The 18366-nt window shown below is 35.5% G+C and overlaps 3 protein-coding genes and 1 pseudogene across 3 annotated transcripts; 1 reads left to right on the forward strand and 3 right to left on the reverse strand.

The window, feature by feature from the left end:
* Window positions 1-2480: 2480 nt before the first annotated feature.
* LOC145592898 (N-terminal acetyltransferase A complex catalytic subunit NAA10 pseudogene) lies at window positions 2481-3398 on the reverse strand (annotated as a pseudogene).
* A 667-nt stretch (window positions 3399-4065) lies between these two features.
* On the reverse strand, window positions 4066-9534 carry LOC145592899 (F-box/WD-40 repeat-containing protein At3g52030-like). The gene is made up of 9 exons (XM_081649408.1): window positions 9275-9534; window positions 8114-8308; window positions 7800-7854; window positions 7494-7592; window positions 7135-7238; window positions 5968-6057; window positions 5424-5566; window positions 4730-4814; window positions 4066-4643 (listed from the first exon to the last, which is right to left on the reverse strand). The coding sequence occupies exons 1-9, from the start codon at window positions 9403-9405 to the stop codon at window positions 4277-4279; spliced, it is 1269 nt and encodes a 422-aa protein (XP_081505534.1). The 5' UTR covers window positions 9406-9534; the 3' UTR covers window positions 4066-4276.
* A 1168-nt stretch (window positions 9535-10702) lies between these two features.
* LOC145592900 (protein RETICULATA-RELATED 4, chloroplastic-like) lies at window positions 10703-13354 on the reverse strand. Its single transcript, XM_081649409.1, has 8 exons — window positions 12694-13354; window positions 12215-12283; window positions 11988-12119; window positions 11839-11892; window positions 11676-11720; window positions 11414-11553; window positions 11207-11332; window positions 10703-11095 (listed from the first exon to the last, which is right to left on the reverse strand). The coding sequence occupies exons 1-8, from the start codon at window positions 13219-13221 to the stop codon at window positions 11047-11049; spliced, it is 1143 nt and encodes a 380-aa protein (XP_081505535.1). The 5' UTR covers window positions 13222-13354; the 3' UTR covers window positions 10703-11046.
* Window positions 13355-14442: 1088 nt separating this feature from the next.
* LOC145591344 (large ribosomal subunit protein uL1c-like) lies at window positions 14443-18283 on the forward strand. The gene is made up of 7 exons (XM_081647777.1): window positions 14443-14990; window positions 15773-15952; window positions 16061-16115; window positions 16982-17109; window positions 17335-17418; window positions 17665-17790; window positions 17875-18283. Exons 1-7 carry the CDS (start codon window positions 14625-14627, stop codon window positions 18010-18012), a joined length of 1077 nt encoding a protein of 358 aa, XP_081503903.1. The 5' UTR covers window positions 14443-14624; the 3' UTR covers window positions 18013-18283.
* The last annotated feature ends 83 nt before the right edge of the window (window positions 18284-18366 follow it).

Here is an 18366-nt window from a genome sequence, read left to right on the forward strand (position 1 = left end):
AATTAAAGATATTAATCGTTAAAAACATGTATTGACAAACGTGATAATAAAAAGATGTCAACTAAAAAAAACAGAGAAAGTATGTTATTTTTTTTGGTGTTTAAAGAGCCACAAGGGCGGGTAATGAGAATCAATCCCAATATCACTTAAATTTAGAAAGGGAGCTCTAACCACTTAAACTATCCCTCACTCTCTACTACCTTATTTGTTAAACTCTTGAGTTTCAAGGGATGAAACTCAATATCGTTCAAGAATTAATGACAGGAGGTGCAACAGTCAAATGGGATGGGAAACAAGATAATGGACTTGAGAAGATTACATACTTCATGAAAGAAATCTAGACGCCTGGATTACTGAGGAGTTTTGAAACGTGAAGCATGCAGCTACTCAATGCTGGTACCAATGGCAATTACATAATAAAGCCAAGTAGAATGTACAAACTCGTCCAAAAATGAAGCCTAAAGGCACATTGTTTTTTTTTTTTTTTTTTTTAATTTTTATTTTTTCATAAATGTAGCCAACTAGCCACTATTTTATAACACCACCACATCTGAAATTATCAAGGGTTCAAAAGCAACTATTCAGAGTGTAGAAGTGTAGAACCTACTCTTTTCATCATCCACAATAGGTGCTCAAATAAGGGCATGTTCGTTTCAAATGCGAGTTTAGGTATAATTCAAACGATTTCTAATTTTGACATATTATAAGGGAAATTAAGGCGAAGGATATAACCGATGAAATTGAAGTCTATCATGAATGTTACAGCAAAAGAATTATTTCTTCAATTGAATAAAAACAACTCTATGTCTTCCATAAAACATAAAATTAAATAAAATCATATAATAAAGATAATCACAATTATAATGATATTGTCACTCTAATACAAATATAATCGATCTTTAATCCATGTAGTCATCACACTGTAATATAGTCACCATTTTATTAACATGTTTACAATTTGATCTGATTTGATTGTAATGACATTGTCACTCAATTATACATTGTAATACTTATAGTCACTATTCCGTATTATAATGATCTAGCTTAGTCAATTAATTAAAAATATAGTGAGAGTGAGGGATAGCTCAAGTGGTTAGAGCTTCCCTCCCGATTCCCTGAGATCGAATCTCACCCCCGCCCTTGTGGCTCTCTAAACACCAAAAAAAAATTAAAAATATAGTCACTCTTCAATACATAAACTACCTAATACATAATAAATATAATCATAAAGTCACTCTTTAGTCAAATAAAACTCAGGTACATATAAATTCACAGATTAACTCTTTAATACAAAGTCACAACCTCATTAAAATCAGTCTCTTTGATAGGCTAATATAATCAAATTTTGATGCATATAGTCACACTAATCACTAATGCTTATCATGCCAACCACTTTGGCATTTCAACCATTGTCAACCACCACACTTTCACCCAACACCGCTTGTTGCATCACGCAGTCACTACTGCCACCTTCATCAAACCCTCTTTAAATTTTTCAATCAACCCTAACCTCACCACTAATAACAAGAAAATCCATAAAATTACAAACACCCAGTTTGAATTTGGACTTTGATTTCTCTTCATTAATGTAAACATAATAAAAAGGTAATGTTAGGGGAAAGGAGTAATGAAATTAAGGGTGAAACGAGACAATGATGATACCCAGATTGTCCAAAGTGCTGAAATTGAGAGAAATAAATGCAAAATGATGTGAATTAGGTGAATAAAAATGTTCTCCCCTAAAGAGAACCGGAGAGAGTTGTTTTTGAGATTATAAAGTGCCGAAAAATTAGCAAAAGAGATCCACTACCATGAAAATAAAACAAAATGTGTTTAGAAAGGGAACATCATCCTTACTGAAACCTGGTGATAGTGTACACCCAGTGTATGTGTTTACCTTGTACGATTGGCCAAATCAACAAACACTGAACACTCGTATAAACACAAAGGTCAAACAGAAATAATACTTGATACCAATTACTACACCAAATAAAAAAAGCTACTACATGGCCACACAATGCACAAGAACTTACATCATATATTCCTAATCAAAATTCAAATAAGCTTTTGGGTTCTACCTCTCTTAAATTTGGAAGCTAATCATGTTTAATGAAAGTATTGTTTTGTCAAGAAAAGGGTTCAATAACTATAACCGTGATTGAGTGTTTGGTTAGGAGGTACCTTACTTGGGGGTAATGGTTCCACCTAATTGTTACCACTCTAAAGCCTATGGTATCAATTACCATTATCTGCCCCAAACACACAAATTTAAGTTATTCATTTCCATGATTAAACCAAACAATTGGAAAGGTAAGAGTTTAATGATTCATTAGCACCCTTGTTTTCTTTCCGTTCCATTTCCAATATTTGTACCAAACACCCCCAGAAAGAACCATACTTAAGATACCATATGAAAACCAATTACTCAAATCAATAGGCAATTGAACCAACAACCAAATTTCATAATTCTACAAACAACATCAACAAAATAGATATAAAATTAATCAATAACCTCTCATAAACCACAATTTCAAGTACAATAACACAATAATTGTAACATTAATCACATGATCATAAGAAACCTTCAACAGTATTATTACAACCAAAATATGTTGGCATTCACCATCACTCTTTTCAACATGATCACCAACAAAAACAATACCATTATTACCTCGTAAGCTCACTCCGCCGTCTGGAGGCTACCGGTCGCCTTCCCCGCCTCCACACTACGGCCACCACCACCACCAGAGCAGCATTCCCCACCATGATGATGATGCCCATGACCATGACCATGACCATGCCCGTGACTGTGCCCGTGTCCCGATTTCGCCTTCAATTGCTTCCTCATATCATAAGCATCCTCCCCATCAGCATAATACTTAGCCTCAATATCATGAATCTTGTAACCCAAAGTTTCAGTATACAACCTAAAAGCAGCACGATTACTCTTCCTAACATGAAGAGAAACATACTCAGAACCATAAACATGTTCCATAGCAGCTTGAGCAGCCGACATTAACTTCGTCGCTAACCCTAATTTGCGATGAGTTCGAAGAACAGCAAGTGAAGTGATATGTCCATGGCATTCCGAGCTTTCTTCCTCCATTTTCGCTAACACATAACCAACGATTTTGCCGTTGTAATCTTCAGCAACATACAGAAGTTGCGGCCATGAAAGGATGTGGTAGAGGTAGTATTTCATCTGGTAGTTTTCTGGTAAACAAAGGAGATTGCAAGCTTGCATCTGGAGAAGATCGTCGACTGTTGCTTTCCTAATGCACACCATTTTTGGATTCTTGATTGGGAGATTTGGGTGAGAATTGAAGTTCTAGGGTTAGGGTTTTGAGAAATTGGGAAGAATTTGGGGAAGGAGCTTCAACTAGAGATAAGTGAGAGTGTCGTAGGAGCGTTATATTGATTAGATTGGGCTTTCTTATTTGGGCTGAAGAATATATTCTTACCCATTTTATTTTTAATTTTCCATTTTTTACAAAGTATTACAAAATTGAATAATTGTCTAATTGATCTTATGTCTTAGAAATTGTAAAAAATTATAACCAAAGTAATTGACATATAAATGTGTTTTGCGATCAAATCAATATAGGAATAGAAACTAGATTTAGTAACATGCTTTGCAATCAAATCGATATATGAACCAGATTGGTTAAAATTTTCAATTTGCAATATTTACAGATTTGGAAAAGATTATTTTAGTTTGAAAATATATTTTCTAAAACAAAAACGTTAACAACCTCGGCGAGTACAGTTTAGAATTTACAAGAAAATGAATAAAAAATTTAATGGAAAGTACGATGATTAATGCAATGAATTCTATTTGATCTCCACCTTGTGATTTCGAGGTGATTCTAGAACTAGTTTTAGTACCCTATGTCCTCGGTGAACAAGTCAGCGCGTACAAGCCATGCACAATAAAGTGTATTGTGCATCTTGTGCACAACCTTGGCGTTTTGCACATTGGTACATGATGATCATACATATATATATACCCAAATACACAAGATAGGTGTCATTTGTTATAGAGGAAACATTATTAGACCTGAGCAATGAGCACTGAAAATGAAGAGGCAGCATCTGATATCACTTATGCCTTTCAGCTACATTATAAATTTGTTTTCTAATGATTCAGCCATCCAAGGTGAATCCTTGCAAAAAAATTGTGAATAAGATTCAAGATTACATGATCTCCTACGACGAGACTACTACTACACAAGAGGAAAAAAGGGAACAAAAATCATATGTACCATAAATCTCCACTTTACATGTTGAATTTCCACATTCTGATGTACTCTGTATTATGAATGGTCACAACTTTTCCCATTCCCACGGCTAAGCATTTTACGTGTGGCCGAGCAGTGATAGGAATACCACCAATGGTAGTATCTTCAGTTAATCTCTTCACCTTCCTTCTTTCAACTGAACCGTACAAGCTTCTTGTTGAAGTCAGTTTGGGGTTGCTTTGGTCCATTACACACTTTGTGAGGATCTCACCGGTATTCTGATCCAGAATTCTCAGAACACCATCAACGCCACCGACAACCAGTGTTGATTTGTCATGTCGGAGATGTTGCATTGAATAGATTGCGTTAGGGCTCACCCGTAAACTCCACAGTGATTGCATTTTCCTACAATTTAGTGAGCAGGTGATGATTACATTAAACTGAAATAAGTTGCTAATCTCGGAAAATTGACAGAGCTGGGATAGCAATACCTAAGGTCCCAACAAGCTGCATAACCATTCGATGATCCAGCAAAAACCAAATGAGAAGGGGGGTTGTAGCACAAGGTATGTATACCTGGTGAGCAATTATAACATTAATTAATCATACTTCAAGGCTATATTAAACTCCTTTGTCCCAAAAAAAAAGCAACATTTCTCATCTATTTTCATCCCAAAATGATAGGCCACTATAAAGTTCGGAAGATCAATAATCTCTCATTACCCTTAGGGACCTCATAATAATTCCAGAGAAGAATTACATAGGTAAGGTGGAGAAATAAATATTTAAAATGTGACAGATAATTATGGTATTTTAGACACCTGAGTTTTCCTGTATTAACTATCTAACTTAAGAACTTATAGTAGTTGTGAATTCACAATTGGGTAGCCCGTAATAGCCCTAAACTTAAATTATTTAAGCTTACATTGCCTTATTTGAACTGCCCTCAGCTATTTTCCCTAATACAAGACTCCAAAGCAGATGTGTTCTGTTATTTAGGGACGAAAGTATACCATCTCAAAAATTTACAGTTACTGTAATTTAAAAGGTAGAGGAAAATGAGAACACTAAAGGACCTTTTTCCCATCAAGACCAATCAATAATTTTACAACGAGCCTTCCTTCATGCTTATAATCTTCCAAATTTCGTGATTAATCAAAGTATAGAATGAAGACAAAATCAAACCTCCTCTAAGATTGGTTGGCTTTAAATTAGCAACTCGCTGATCAGACAATAGACCATATGCAGTTATGTTTCCATTAGATGAACCGCTCAGAACCAACTGGTCCTCTCCCACAGCCAAACAATTTACTTGAGAAGCATGCATTCTGCAAGATCAAGAACAAAGTTAGTTGCAGAAATGTCAATTTTAAGAAAAGGTGATAGCCAAAAGAACAATAATGAGAAGTTTATTGTATATAACATTCTCTACCCCCTGGAGGGTATAGAAGACAACACCAGAGATCTCTAAGTAACAGCCAGTGACACTGTTGAAGAACAATCTGACATAATAAACATTGCAAAAGTAAAAATGACAGCTGTAAATTATAATTTTGGTTGGAAATGTCCGGTTGATTTCCTGAAAAAGGACGCTGCATCAAGGTTCAAACTTTTGCTATGTTGAGGACTTTAGGTTAGAACTGAATGGAGGCAAAATTGATGTCTGTCACTTAGACTAACTGTATACTTATTATGAGAAAATTTTAAAAATACTGGAGGGTCAAATTACCGGATTATTCGAGAACAACTTTTACTATACATGTCAAATACCCTAACTGTGCCATCCGCGCATCCAACCATAGCCTCTGGATCCATGTACCTTCATGAACACAATATAATAACACACATAAGGACCACAAAGAAAAGCTGTAAAAGTGTGAATAATAGTAGTGGATACATTTCGGAAAAAGAATATACATTACAAGAAAAAAAAAAAAAAAAAAAATTCCCTTTCATTTACAAAATTTTTCAGAATACTCAACATAAGTTTGTATCACCATTATTTGCGACAGTTGAAACCTTTAAAAAAAGGACCTCACTAGCAGTCAAGCACTGAGTTGCTTGCACAGCACAACAAAGCTGCATATATAAATAATGGACTGGGTCTGGTCTGTTTCAGCTTTATGAATCCACCGATCCGGTCCGGTCCGGGTCCGGTCTGGATTCAGGTCCGGTCTGTTTTATGTACACCCCTTTATATAATATAGCTGAAACCATTTTGAGAATTTCAGCCTCGTTGATTCATCATACAATTACAACTAACAGCAAGCATGATATGCACAACTAATCATGAAATAGTGGGATTTCTTAACATTACTGACACTAAACATAGACACTCATCAGTTAAAAATGAAACAAACTCATATATGAGCAACAGGCTATTTCCTATCTCTTGTTGCCTAGTTATTAAAGCAATTCTCAGGGCTCAAGCCATAAGTAGATTACAGAATAATTCCTAGCAGTCACTGATATGTACAAGTATATGACATTTAAGCTTTCATTGCTTTATAAAAATAACTCACTTGGATATAACTACTTCCTCCGTTCTTTTTTTATTGCACCATTGGAGTTTAGCACAAGATTTTTGGTAGTGGAAAAAAGGATGAGAGAGAAAGGTAAAAATACAAGATTGTCCATGTGATGGTATACATAAACTAAAAAATCAAGTGTGAAAAAGTAAGGGTATATTTGGTATTTGTAGTATGAACACAAATATTTCTTTTCCTAAAATAGAAATGGTGCAATATTTGTGTTATTTCCTTAAAAGGTAAGTGGTGCAATATTTAAAAAACGGAGGAAGTATCTTTATTTTCATCATCAAATACAAATTAAAAAGGGCATGCCTTAGCCAACTAAAAACAAAAATATAAATTATCAATCAGAGGGCACAGCCTACCTCATACATAAGCCCTTTGTGAATGTGCCTTCACGTGAAGGAAATATACTACGGTTTCCATGGCGCCTCCATATACATATACGGGTCCCAGCCAAACCAACAACCTATAAAAATATCGTGACGATTTGAAGAAGTCACAAACTTGTAAATTAAAGATATATATGTCAACAAATATATGTATAACCGACAGAAACTAGATTCTACAACAGGGAAAAGAAAACAACAGAAGGTGAGAACCTATTGGCTACTGCGTGGTATATAGCACTACTTAAGTTCAGTGGCCTCTTAATGAATTACTTGACAACATTGACTTTGACAACTGGTTAAAGCATAACTGCACATCTAGTCTTCTACTTTACCTTGCTTTCATCAAAATCAAAGTCAACTAGCGGACCCAGATCAGAGAGAGAGTACTCTTCCAAGCATTTGTAATTTGCTGATGACCATAGACGCATAAACTGGCATTACAAAAGAAAAGAAAATAAGCAGTCTGTAAGCTGTAAAAGTAAGGAAGCATCCAAGGAAAGAAGATACTAAGCGAAAAGCTACACAAAGGAATTAATCACTCCAGTCAAAATCGTTAGATTGTGATGGTAGTCACCATAATCACATCTGTGACCATAATAGAATGTGAGCAAAGTGCAATATGACTAAGGGAACAATACCTTGTCACCTCCACCAGTCAGGATCAAACCCATCTTCATACGGCATTTGTCAATCCTAAATGCGTAAATGATAAGAAATTAGTGTCCTTTGTAGAGAAAATCCAAAAGTGTGAGACAAAGACATTGCATCTAATCATATTATTGAATAGAGCATCTACCACCCAATGAAGATGCAAGACAGTTTATTTTTCCCTTTCGGATAAGGAAGCATTTTAACTCAATCATCCACAAATTTTCATTATGGTAATGGGTCTTACATGAAATATATATTCAGTAACAAGGAATGAATTATAAGGAGAGATGGATGACTTTACCCGGATGTATGACCTTTCCATTGATCAACAATAAAAGAACCATCAACAAGAGCAGACCTATGACGCCGTGTTGCCAGATCCTCAAGTACCATGTTCAATGATTTCCCCACATCAATTGACGAGCTGGAGGCCTCATTACTCCATTGCTTAAGGTACAATGAATACATTAATCTTGATTTGCTTATGATAAGATTCCTTCAGCAAATGAGTAAAAGCTAGTTCAGTATCAATAGTGTTAAAGATATACTAATACAAACCCACTCACACATACACACACAATTCCAAAAGTTACTACGCCAAGCATCTCGTGGTGAAATGTATATAGTGTTCATAACCCAATAGGAAACTAAGTATCAATTATCATTCCACAACATTAAGAACAGTGTGACAGCAAGTGCAACGAGCCACATTGGGCACGTATGACTTATTGACCTTGACCATTTGGAAACTACATTCCACAACATTATAACCATGTCTGATCCTTGGACACTCATATACAACATAATAATTCAACACTCCAAACAGTACCCTTCAAGTAAGTATTTTGATGCTTTGAATACTTACTTGAGCAGTACAAGTACAATGATGGAAGTTCGGGTTATTTAAAGGCACAACGAAAACAAGAACGTGGATTGTGATATCCAGTATCCATGAATTGATGATCCTCAATATTTAACAATAAAAGTTAAAGTACTGCAAAATATGTAATCCTATCATATTCACAACTAAGGAAATTCAAGAAAACTCGAGAAAAAATAACCATTTGTTATTTTGTTTCATTACTTATTTTACTTAATTACATAAAAATAACACAGTACTCCGTAATCAATTTTTCGATGTAATTGGGCTAAAATTAATACTTGTAAGAACAATCAAACTACCAATAATTAAGGAACCCCAAGATTCAAAACACCATACCCATTCATTCAATTCAATTAATCAAATTTTATCATAAACTCAAATGACAAAATAAAAATAAAAGAATCAAACTTTCATCGAAAATTCATATAAAAATAAACAGAAACTGAAGAATTCCCACATAATTAGCTAAAAATCAATAACATATGAAGCAATCATAGCCAAACTAGATGAATTGAACCCCAGAAAAAAGATGAAATTGGGTATAAAAAGAATGAAAGTGAAATTAAAAAGAAAAAGAACCATGATTTGCAGACGGCAGAGCAGCGGACGATGTCGAAAAGGTCGAGGAAAGCGAAGACAACACAAAGAATATCTTGGTCGAGTAATTCAAAGTTGTTAATCCTCTGCTTCGAACTTCGGTTTGCTTTCATCTCTGCAACTCCCCTGCAACACTCTCTCTCTCCTACCAAGTATTTTCTTCTCAATTTTTCTTCACTTTTTTATTTCTAAACCTAACTTTTTAGGGTGATTTCCATAGAAATGGTTGGAAAAGTATGCCACTTTTCGCTAATATTCTCTGCATATTGTCCATGTTATCAATTATTATTATTTTTTTATATTTTTTTTTACTAGTTTACAACAAAATCACTAATTTAATTAGCGGTTTTATAAAAAAAAACCCGCTAAATTAGCGGTTTCATTTATTTTGTTTCGTGTACATGAATTTCAAGTAAGTAAACCACTAATTCAATTGACGGTTTTACTTTAAAAAAAATAAATCAAGTTTTATGGTAACATGGATGGTATGTAGGGAATTAGACGATATGCAGGGAATATTTACAAAAACTAGCATAATCTTAGAATTTATAGCTTTTCTAACAATATTGATGGAAATCACTCAACTTCATATATATATATATAATTTATAAATTAGCTATAATAAATTACAAAGAATTGATTTTGACACATCTCAGCGCAAGGAGAGCAAATGAATTGTTCTCTCACAATGAGTGGGCCAAAATCAACTCCCCAATTACAAATTCATCTTTTTAAGTTGGTTTTACATGATTTTAATATAAATATAATAAAAAAAAATTTGTAGTACTTTGTATGGAAAGAAACAAGTTTGTTGCGAGTAAATTGAACCATCCATTTTAGGAAATTATTGCGAGTAAATTGGATCGGAGGTAGTATTACTCTGTAACTAAAATGCGCAAACATAGTTAAAATCTTAGGCTTTTATCATCTTCATTTCCCTATCATGAGATAAGGGAACTATAGGAACTCCACGAATTTACAAGAATGTGAAATCATGTCCTAATGTGCTAAATTTTATTTGTTTAAGGTATAAGGATCATGCTAACTTGAATAATTAAAGCAAAAATAAATATTTGTCTTATGCACATTAATGATCGATGGAGTATTTAAACCTTCTTAATTAAACTTTTTTTTAAAATGGATTGTATATTCCAGTCTTAGCCTTTTGTTGTAGTTGTTGTATTAGCATAACATCCAAGCTAAGTCTCGTAGTTGGAGCCAAAGATATCACGTTCTTACCTAAGGGCCTGAACTGAGAACTGAAAATAAGCCGGAAAAATTAGGCCCTAAGTATACAATGATAAATGTGATAATGTTACAAATTTTATCATCAAAGAAATTAAAATGAGTTTAGATAAATGAGTATTCGATATTTGAGAGTTAAATTATAGATATATAGTTACTTCTTAATTCTTGTTGATCATCTAATGCAGGGCAAGAAACTTCCCATGCCATTCATTCAAAAAATTCAAGAACATTACAAAGCTTACTACCCGAAATAAAAAGAACTCGGAGATTGTATAACAAGTCTGAATACACTAATACTATACAATCAAAGCTTGCATGATCTCCGTTTCAAGATAGATCAAATAGGGCAAATCTACAATGCTAGAATGACCTATTGCATCCTACAATTCATGTGAAAGAGGAAGAAACAACTATTTGCCAATGAAAAATGATCAAGGCCATCGAAACAATAAGCAAAAAGCAGCCTAGGATCAAGATCAAAAAATGATCCATGGCTCAAATGTTAACTATTCGCGTGTCCTTTGAACTCCAATGAATCGGGCAAAATCCACCCACCTATCACCAATGACATAACATGTAATACATTAGAGAAAGAGATCGAACTAGGAAAGAATATATAATCAACTCTATATACTATGAAAAAGTACCAAGTACTAATGATCTTACATCAATGAGCCTAAAAATGTGTTTCCTGTCCGTACTGCAAAGCAGACCGCGCTTAATAGAAGCTTTTGATCATGTAGGAATGGCTCCAGAATTCTTTGTTCGATTACTCCTGCTATGATTTGGTACCTATAAAGATAAGGAGACAAAATTAATGACTAGATTGTATTACACATTTATGTGTTGATCCTCTATGAAAATCGGGATTACCTAAGGTTGGCAGAAACTGATAAATATACACCGTAAGCTATGCTGGTTGCCAGCATTGGAATGTCTTCTCCATCAGTCGTAAAGGTTTTATCAATAGTCTTCCTTGCATTTAACAGCAGATTTGTAACTCCTGTACCAATCTGAAAAGGATGGAACTTGTTTCAGTTTGTATAATGGTTAAATTTTACTTGAAAACTATGTGAAATCCTATTTTTTTTTCTTTTCAAAATGGTGTAGTTGGTAACAAATGAATTGAACTAACCACAGATGATGTGGCTCCAACAGCAAAAAGTTTTGCTCCATTTCGCTGCAAAATAAACAAAAACATTGATTATAAGATCACAATGTGTTCGATCTGCTAGTTAAAAGGCGGATCAGGCCATGTGTATACAATGTATACTACTTAAGATGAGCTGCCAACATACCGCGAGAGCACCAATTCTCTGTAGAATTGAATATGTAGTTCCTGCAACAGCAACCTGTGTGCAGTATGATTCAGAATGTCAATTTATACTGATACAAAAATATTGTTACTAGCCTGGATATATATTTTATAGCATATGGTAAAATTAACCTGAAATGCGTTGTCAGGGCACCCATAGAAGAACTTCGTCACAGGTCCTACACTGCGTGTGAGTGCAGGTCGTAAGGAGACGGTGGGTGCAGGAAGCCAGACAAGCAAGAAATCTGCAACCAGAGCCATTATCTAACAGCAAACACAATTTGATTCATGTGTTATGTACTATGCAAGTAAGTAGTTACCAAAAATGTTAACAGAACTAGAAGTTTTAGCATTCTTACCACATCAGCTGTGACAAAGTCCAATTCCTTCTTAAAATTTTCCTTACGTTTCTCCAATTCTGCAGCTGTCTGTAGATCAGAAACAGCAATATAATGTCAGTGACTCGAAGTCATAACTGTAATTAAATCGAAATCCACTAATTAACATATTTAACAATACTTCTAAGTTATCTCATGTTATGTGTTACTTAAAAAGCCGAGACATAACTAGTAGTCATTTTAAACTATTGTGATAACTAACGAGTTTATATATGTGCCCGTGACCTAAAAATATATCCACACGATGACATGACTACTTTTTAACTCCAAAAAAAAAGAACTTAAGGAACATGTTTAGCTTAATTTAGTATTTCTATGAAGGTTTATGGATGCCAATATTGTGTACCACGTATGTAGTTTAGTCCATTCCTAATTTTCAAAAAAAACCATTTATATAAAATAAATCCACATGAAATAATATAATTAAGAAAAATGCCAACCTTAGTAAACATTCCAATACCACATTCAATTCCAACTTTCGTCAAGAAAAGATCATCAGCAAGCAACCGTTCTTTAAACCCGCCAAACTGAAGCAACCACCGGAAAACCGGAGACTTCTCAAGCTCAAAGTAACGACGAAGAATCGAACCCGGTATCCGGCCGGCTTCAACCGCCATTGATAAGTCTTTAGGCAAGCTTTCCAATGACCTTCCCAGCTCTGCAAGAGCAAGAATTGCTTCTGCTCTGTTTCTCTCCCCTGCATCTCCATCACCCCCATCTCCACCGCCACCACCACCACTTCCACCACCACCTCCTCCGTGAATTCCTCCATCACCACCACCACTAGAATATATTTGTGTCGATGAAAGGCGGTGTCTTTCGAGGCGGGTGAGTGAGAATTTTGGTGGGGTGTAGGTGATAGAGAGGTGTTTAATGGATGGAAAATTATGGTGAGTTTGAAATTTATGAGGTGGGAATAATGGAGAGGAGTGAGAAGGAAGGAGAGAGAGAACAACCATGGTTGCCATCTCTCTCTTGAAGATATTTGGGTGAGCTTCAAAGTGATGGTATGTTTTTAGAGTGTTTGACTGTTTGAGTGAGTGAGAAGACAGGGGATTTGGAGCAAGAAAGAAAGGTGTGGTTTAGATGAAGTAACAGAAAAAATAAAAGAGTGAAAAGGCCAACCATTATGCATTATGTTAGCTATAAAGTGGGGCACATAATAACAACTAATTGCCACACCCAAACAATGCAAGCCGTTGTTTAGTTAAGGCCATCCCACACGCCTCTTTCGGGTTTCCGATATAAACACGACCGTGAGCTGCCGGTTCAAGCCGAACATGGCCATTTTTGAGGAGTCAACTCATTTATTTTTGGTAAAGCTAACCATAACATGCTTATTAATAGGTCTTATTGAGTTATGAGAATGGATTCGATTCATTTTTGTGGCTAATTTGGAAGTTTGTTGTAATTATAGTCTAAAGTTGCAACATAAGGTTCGAGCCACCCAAAATGTTATGCTGGGGTCTCATAGGAACCATGGAAACGCCTCGACCTCTATCCTTTTCACGTTTAGAAAATGTCAAAAATCATCTTAAAGCGAAGGTTATAATCCATGCTTTCACACCAATTTCAGAATTCTTTTTTGTACTTGAACTAAACGCATGGGTTTTCCCCTGGTCATAAACGTTGACATTGGTTTAGAATCATAATAGACTTAATAATAGATCTACATGCTATAGGTATCCATGAATGAGTTCTGTTCAATGAACTCCTATGGTCTTGTGGGGTCCTTAGGAAACATCCTAGCCTCATTTATTTATGGGCTCAAAAAGTAAAAAAATTGTGCAAAATCAAAGGCTTATGACCCCTCATTCAGAGCTAATGCTGCAAATTTTCCAAATCTGAAGTAAATGTAGGTGTCACCAAGGGTTATAAAGTTAATTTAGAACATTAGGTCTACAAAGTTAACCCGATAATGAGTTACAAGCTATAATCCACGCTTTCAACCTTAGGTTGAGAGAGCTCCAAGTATGGGTTCAGTCATTTCAATGACCGTTTAGAAGTTACATTGACCGTTTAAAAGAATTAAATTGCAGTCAAGAGTCACGAAATCACAGCATATGATTAATTGGTTATAACTTATGAGACGACTTAATGTGTGGCTAACTCTTGCACATTTGGCCCATATTTAGTTTATGGGTTTATGTATCCTCAATCCTCATACCCAAAAAGAAAGAGGTTTTCATTCCAAAAGCTATAATCACCTCAATCTCTCTCTACAATCCAAGTGTGTTCCTCTCATCCTCACCCTTTGTCATTTTCTCTCTCTAGTATCTCTTCCTTTTCTTCTTATCTGATTATTATTTGGATAGCCAATTCACTCTCCTTTCTTTGCACTTCCATCACTCTCTTTTTTCTGCGACCAACAATGGCTTCTGTTGCACCGCCATCTCTAACCCTCTGTTACGCCTCTTCCTCCTGCCATTACCAGCAAGACCTCGCCTTTTACCCCTCTTTTCAAACCCACTCTAAACCCCTTTTTCTCAATTTCTCTCTTTCCCCTTTATCTCTCAATCAAAGGGAAAGAAGATGTCTCAAATGGGTTGATTTCAATTCCCACAAAAATTCACCCAAATTTGGTAATTTTCATGTTGTTGAGGCTGTTGCGGCGGAAGCTGTTGTTGCTAACTCGTCGGAAGAGGACGGAGAGGGTGGCGGTGTTGCGACTTTGCCTCAGCCTCAGCCTTCTAAGCCTAAGAAGGGAAAAGCTGCTTTGCCCTTGAAGAGAGACAGAGTATCAATTTTCTCTTTTCTGCTTTCTTTTTATTTTCGAAATTGGTGAATTTTATGCTTAGTGATTGATTCTGTTTTCTGGAAATTCTTAGAAAATAATGTGATTCATTATGTCTCTATTTGTGCTTTATTTGTCATTGTATAATTTATAATTGAGTTTTTTTTTCTGTTCTTAATCGAGTACGAGTATCATTTTTCTCTTTTCTTCCCTTTATTTTAAGTTAGAAATTGGTGAATTATATGCTTAATGATTAACTCTGCTTTCTGGGTATTTTAGATTTTCTGAAAATTCTTAGAATTTAAGTCCATTCGTTGGTAATTTTATGTCTCTAAATATGCTTCATTTGTTATTATATATATTTATAATTGGGTGATTTTCCCTCCAAATCTCTTTTTAATTGCATCTGTATAGAGTATATGAGGCTACTCTTAAAATTAAGTGGATTGTGATTAGTACTTTCTGGCTGATAAGAAGTTGAGTGTTATATAGGCACAATTCGGGTTCGGAGTATAAAACCTTAGTCATGGTAGAGCTCCGAACCTCTGACTTTTCAATCATGAGGTTGGGGATTCAATTCTCAATGCCTGTCTAATAGGATTGAGTATTATGTGGTTGTTTCCTTCTAGATAAGATCCCTAGTATCAGTCTATATGAATGAGTTTTCCTTCATAGGGATTGTATGTCCTGTATTTCAGATGGATGTTTGATATGTTAGTTCATTGGATCATTTAGGGTTGGACTTTTATCCATTATGTACTGATACTTATTTGATAAAATGTCAGACGAGGTCGAAGAGGTTCTTAGAGATTCAAAAGCTCAGAGAAATCAAGCAAGAATATGACTTGAAGACGGCAATATCATTGATGAAGCAAATGTCGTCCACAAAGTTTGTAGAGACTGCTGAGGCCCACTTTCGCTTGAATCTTGATCCTAAATACAATGATCAACAGCTGAGAGCAACTGTATGTCTCCAAGATAATCACTGTCGTCCCTTGATTATCTCCTTTTAAGTTTTGGATTTTTTTATACTTATCTTGTAAGTTTGGATGCTAAAAGGTAGTTTTACACAGGTGAGTTTGCCCAAGGGAACTGGAAAAACTGTTAAAATAGCTGTGCTTGCCCAAGGTATTAACTATAATGATTTGTTGGGATTCATCTGTTTTAGTTGCTTATGAAAGGTAGAGTGCATTTTATGCTGATTTTACTTGGTATGGATGGTACCTGTGTAGTAGCATGGGCTATAAGGACCTTGTAAAAAGCTATTATCAACATATAAGGGGAGCTGGAAGAGTAAATATATGCAGATCAATTATAGTCCCCAGTAAAGTTGCCCAAACAGTTGTGTGGTGGATTGAAGAGTTGGATTTTAGGAGTTATGTTCGACTTTAGGCCTTCTTGCAGTTATGTTGTGGACTATTGTTATTGCTGTACCCAAATAATCAAGATAACTCAAAAATAAGAGGATTGTACTTATGGGAAAAGAGAATTTATATAGGCTGTAGACATCAATTATATGAATTACAGAGTATGATGCTAGTTAATGTAAACATCAGCTTGTAGAAACATTTGGAAAGTTCTACTACTACAATTGCTTAATTGTTATTATAATGCAGTTATTAATGTCAGTAGTTTGCTTCATAAATGTATGTTACGTTAGAACAACCTCTCATATAAAATTAAAGACTGCTTAGAGGATTTCTTAAGCCTCCTAGTCCTTTACCCAAGGCAGGAGGCCTATTAAAAACATCAGGATGTCATCAATATGGTACCATAAAAAGTTGATAAAACTTCACTAAATGAGAAAGAAGTTAAAGAGTGATAGGATGTCAGACCTTCCCTAGATTGAAGGCAAACAAACATTGGGGCATTTTCATCTGGGAAGTAAGAGGATAGTTATGAGTTGGACAGAGCTTTTATTAATTTCTTTCCTTGTGCTTCCACTTAGAGTTCCTCAAAGATTTTCATCTCATCCCAGATGTGTGTAATGGCAGGTGACAAAATTGATGAAGCCAAAGCTGCAGGAGCAGATATAGTTGGTGGAGAAGAACTAATAGAACAGATAAAGGGGGGTTTCATGGACTTCGATAAATTGATTGCAACATCTGACATGATGGCTAAGGTGATGCTCTTTTTATGTTGATTTCTGTCATTATGTGTGAAATATGCCAGAATTCTGCTACTGAATCTCTTTTGTGCTTCATGCTTGATGGCTTCTGAGTATGATGTTTTGATCAAATTGATTGGTCAAGATAGACTTCAGAGCTCGAAAGATAGTCTTTTTGCCTCCCTCTTCCCCACTCTAATTCAGAGCTCCTAAACTTATCTGCTTTGGTATTTGCCATAGGTTGCCAGTCTAGGAAGGATTCTGGGGCCACGAGGGCTCATGCCAACTCCAAAAGCTGGTACGGTCACACCAAACGTAGCTCAGGTAAAACAATCGTGCCCTATTAACTTATATTCAAGGAAATAAATAGATGTTTCATCCTGGACTCCTTTGCATTATTGGCCAGTGGCATCTGCCCGCTCCCTGCACCTTAATATAGAAAAAGAAACAAACTCATTGCTAACACAGAAAGCGGGGAGGATACTTTGAGGGAGGGGTTTTTGGGATGGACGTGGCGCTGTGGAAATAGTGAGACTGAAAACTAAATTGTTGTGCTCTATGACCTTCCAGGCAGTGGAGGAATTCAAGAAAGGGAAGGTGGAGTTTAGAGTTGATAAAACAGGAATCGTTCACATTCCCTTTGGAAAGTTAGACTTCGAGGAGGAGGATCTTCTCATAAACTTGCTTGCCACTATTGTATGTACTTTGATCTTTCAATCCATCACTGTTAAACATGTACCTTATGTCAAAAAATTTTAACCTTTTGTTATTATGTTCCAGAAATCAGTGGAGACCAATAAGCCATCCGGGGCTAAGGGGGTATATTGGAAAAGTGCCCATATCAGCTCATCTATGGGACCATCTGTTCGGTTAAACATTAGGGAGATGCTTGATTATAAGCTTCCTTCAAATGCTTAAGACAGCCTAGTGTAAATTTTGTTTTTCTACTTTCTACATTTGCTACGTGAACTTTTGGAGCTCTTCAATAAATGTAGAAGCAGCACTTCAAGGATGAGGGATTCGGGACTGAAAAGGCTTCGTATGAATCAGAATTCTTCAGTGACATGGATGTTCACTAGCAGGCTGACGAATTATTATTGTAATTTGTATTCACGGTTTGTACTTAACTAGTGAAAACACTATATTGTAGTTTTGGACTCTTAAATGAAAATAGTTTGATTGTGGCTCATGTATAGCTTCGATGTGCAAGATCTTTGCCAATAAGTTAAAAATATAGAAGTACTCATCGTATCACTTAACTAGTGAAAACAC

This window comes from Chenopodium album, chromosome 18, assembly GCF_948465745.1.
Source record: "Chenopodium album chromosome 18, dcCheAlbu1.1, whole genome shotgun sequence".
In the NCBI taxonomy this organism is placed as follows: Eukaryota; Viridiplantae; Streptophyta; class Magnoliopsida; order Caryophyllales; family Amaranthaceae; genus Chenopodium; species Chenopodium album.

What these genes read in the sequence shown, in the direction of transcription:
- LOC145592900 (XM_081649409.1), bottom strand. Translation starts at nt 13,221, where the DNA reads ATGGCAACCATGGTTGTTCTCTCTCTCCTTCCTTCTCACTCCTCTCCA. An exon ending in GCCCTGACAACGCATTTCAG is followed by an intron (nt 11,893 to 11,987) that starts GTTAATTTTACC and finishes TACTGCACACAG; the next exon opens with GTTGCTGTTGCAGGAACTAC. An exon ending in TTGGAGCCACATCATCTGTG is followed by an intron (nt 11,554 to 11,675) that starts GTTAGTTCAATT and finishes CATCCTTTTCAG; the next exon opens with ATTGGTACAGGAGTTACAAA.
- LOC145592899 (XM_081649408.1), bottom strand. Translation starts at nt 9,405, where the DNA reads ATGAAAGCAAACCGAAGTTCGAAGCAGAGGATTAACAACTTTGAATTA. An exon ending in TTGATTTTGATGAAAGCAAG is followed by an intron (nt 7,239 to 7,493) that starts GTAAAGTAGAAG and finishes ATATTTTTATAG; the next exon opens with GTTGTTGGTTTGGCTGGGAC. An exon ending in AGTTGTTCTCGAATAATCCG is followed by an intron (nt 5,567 to 5,967) that starts GTAATTTGACCC and finishes TTGATCTTGCAG; the next exon opens with AATGCATGCTTCTCAAGTAA.
- LOC145591344 (XM_081647777.1), top strand. Translation starts at nt 14,625, where the DNA reads ATGGCTTCTGTTGCACCGCCATCTCTAACCCTCTGTTACGCCTCTTCC. An exon ending in TCACACCAAACGTAGCTCAG is followed by an intron (nt 17,419 to 17,664) that starts GTAAAACAATCG and finishes ATGACCTTCCAG; the next exon opens with GCAGTGGAGGAATTCAAGAA. An exon ending in TAAACTTGCTTGCCACTATT is followed by an intron (nt 17,791 to 17,874) that starts GTATGTACTTTG and finishes ATTATGTTCCAG; the next exon opens with AAATCAGTGGAGACCAATAA.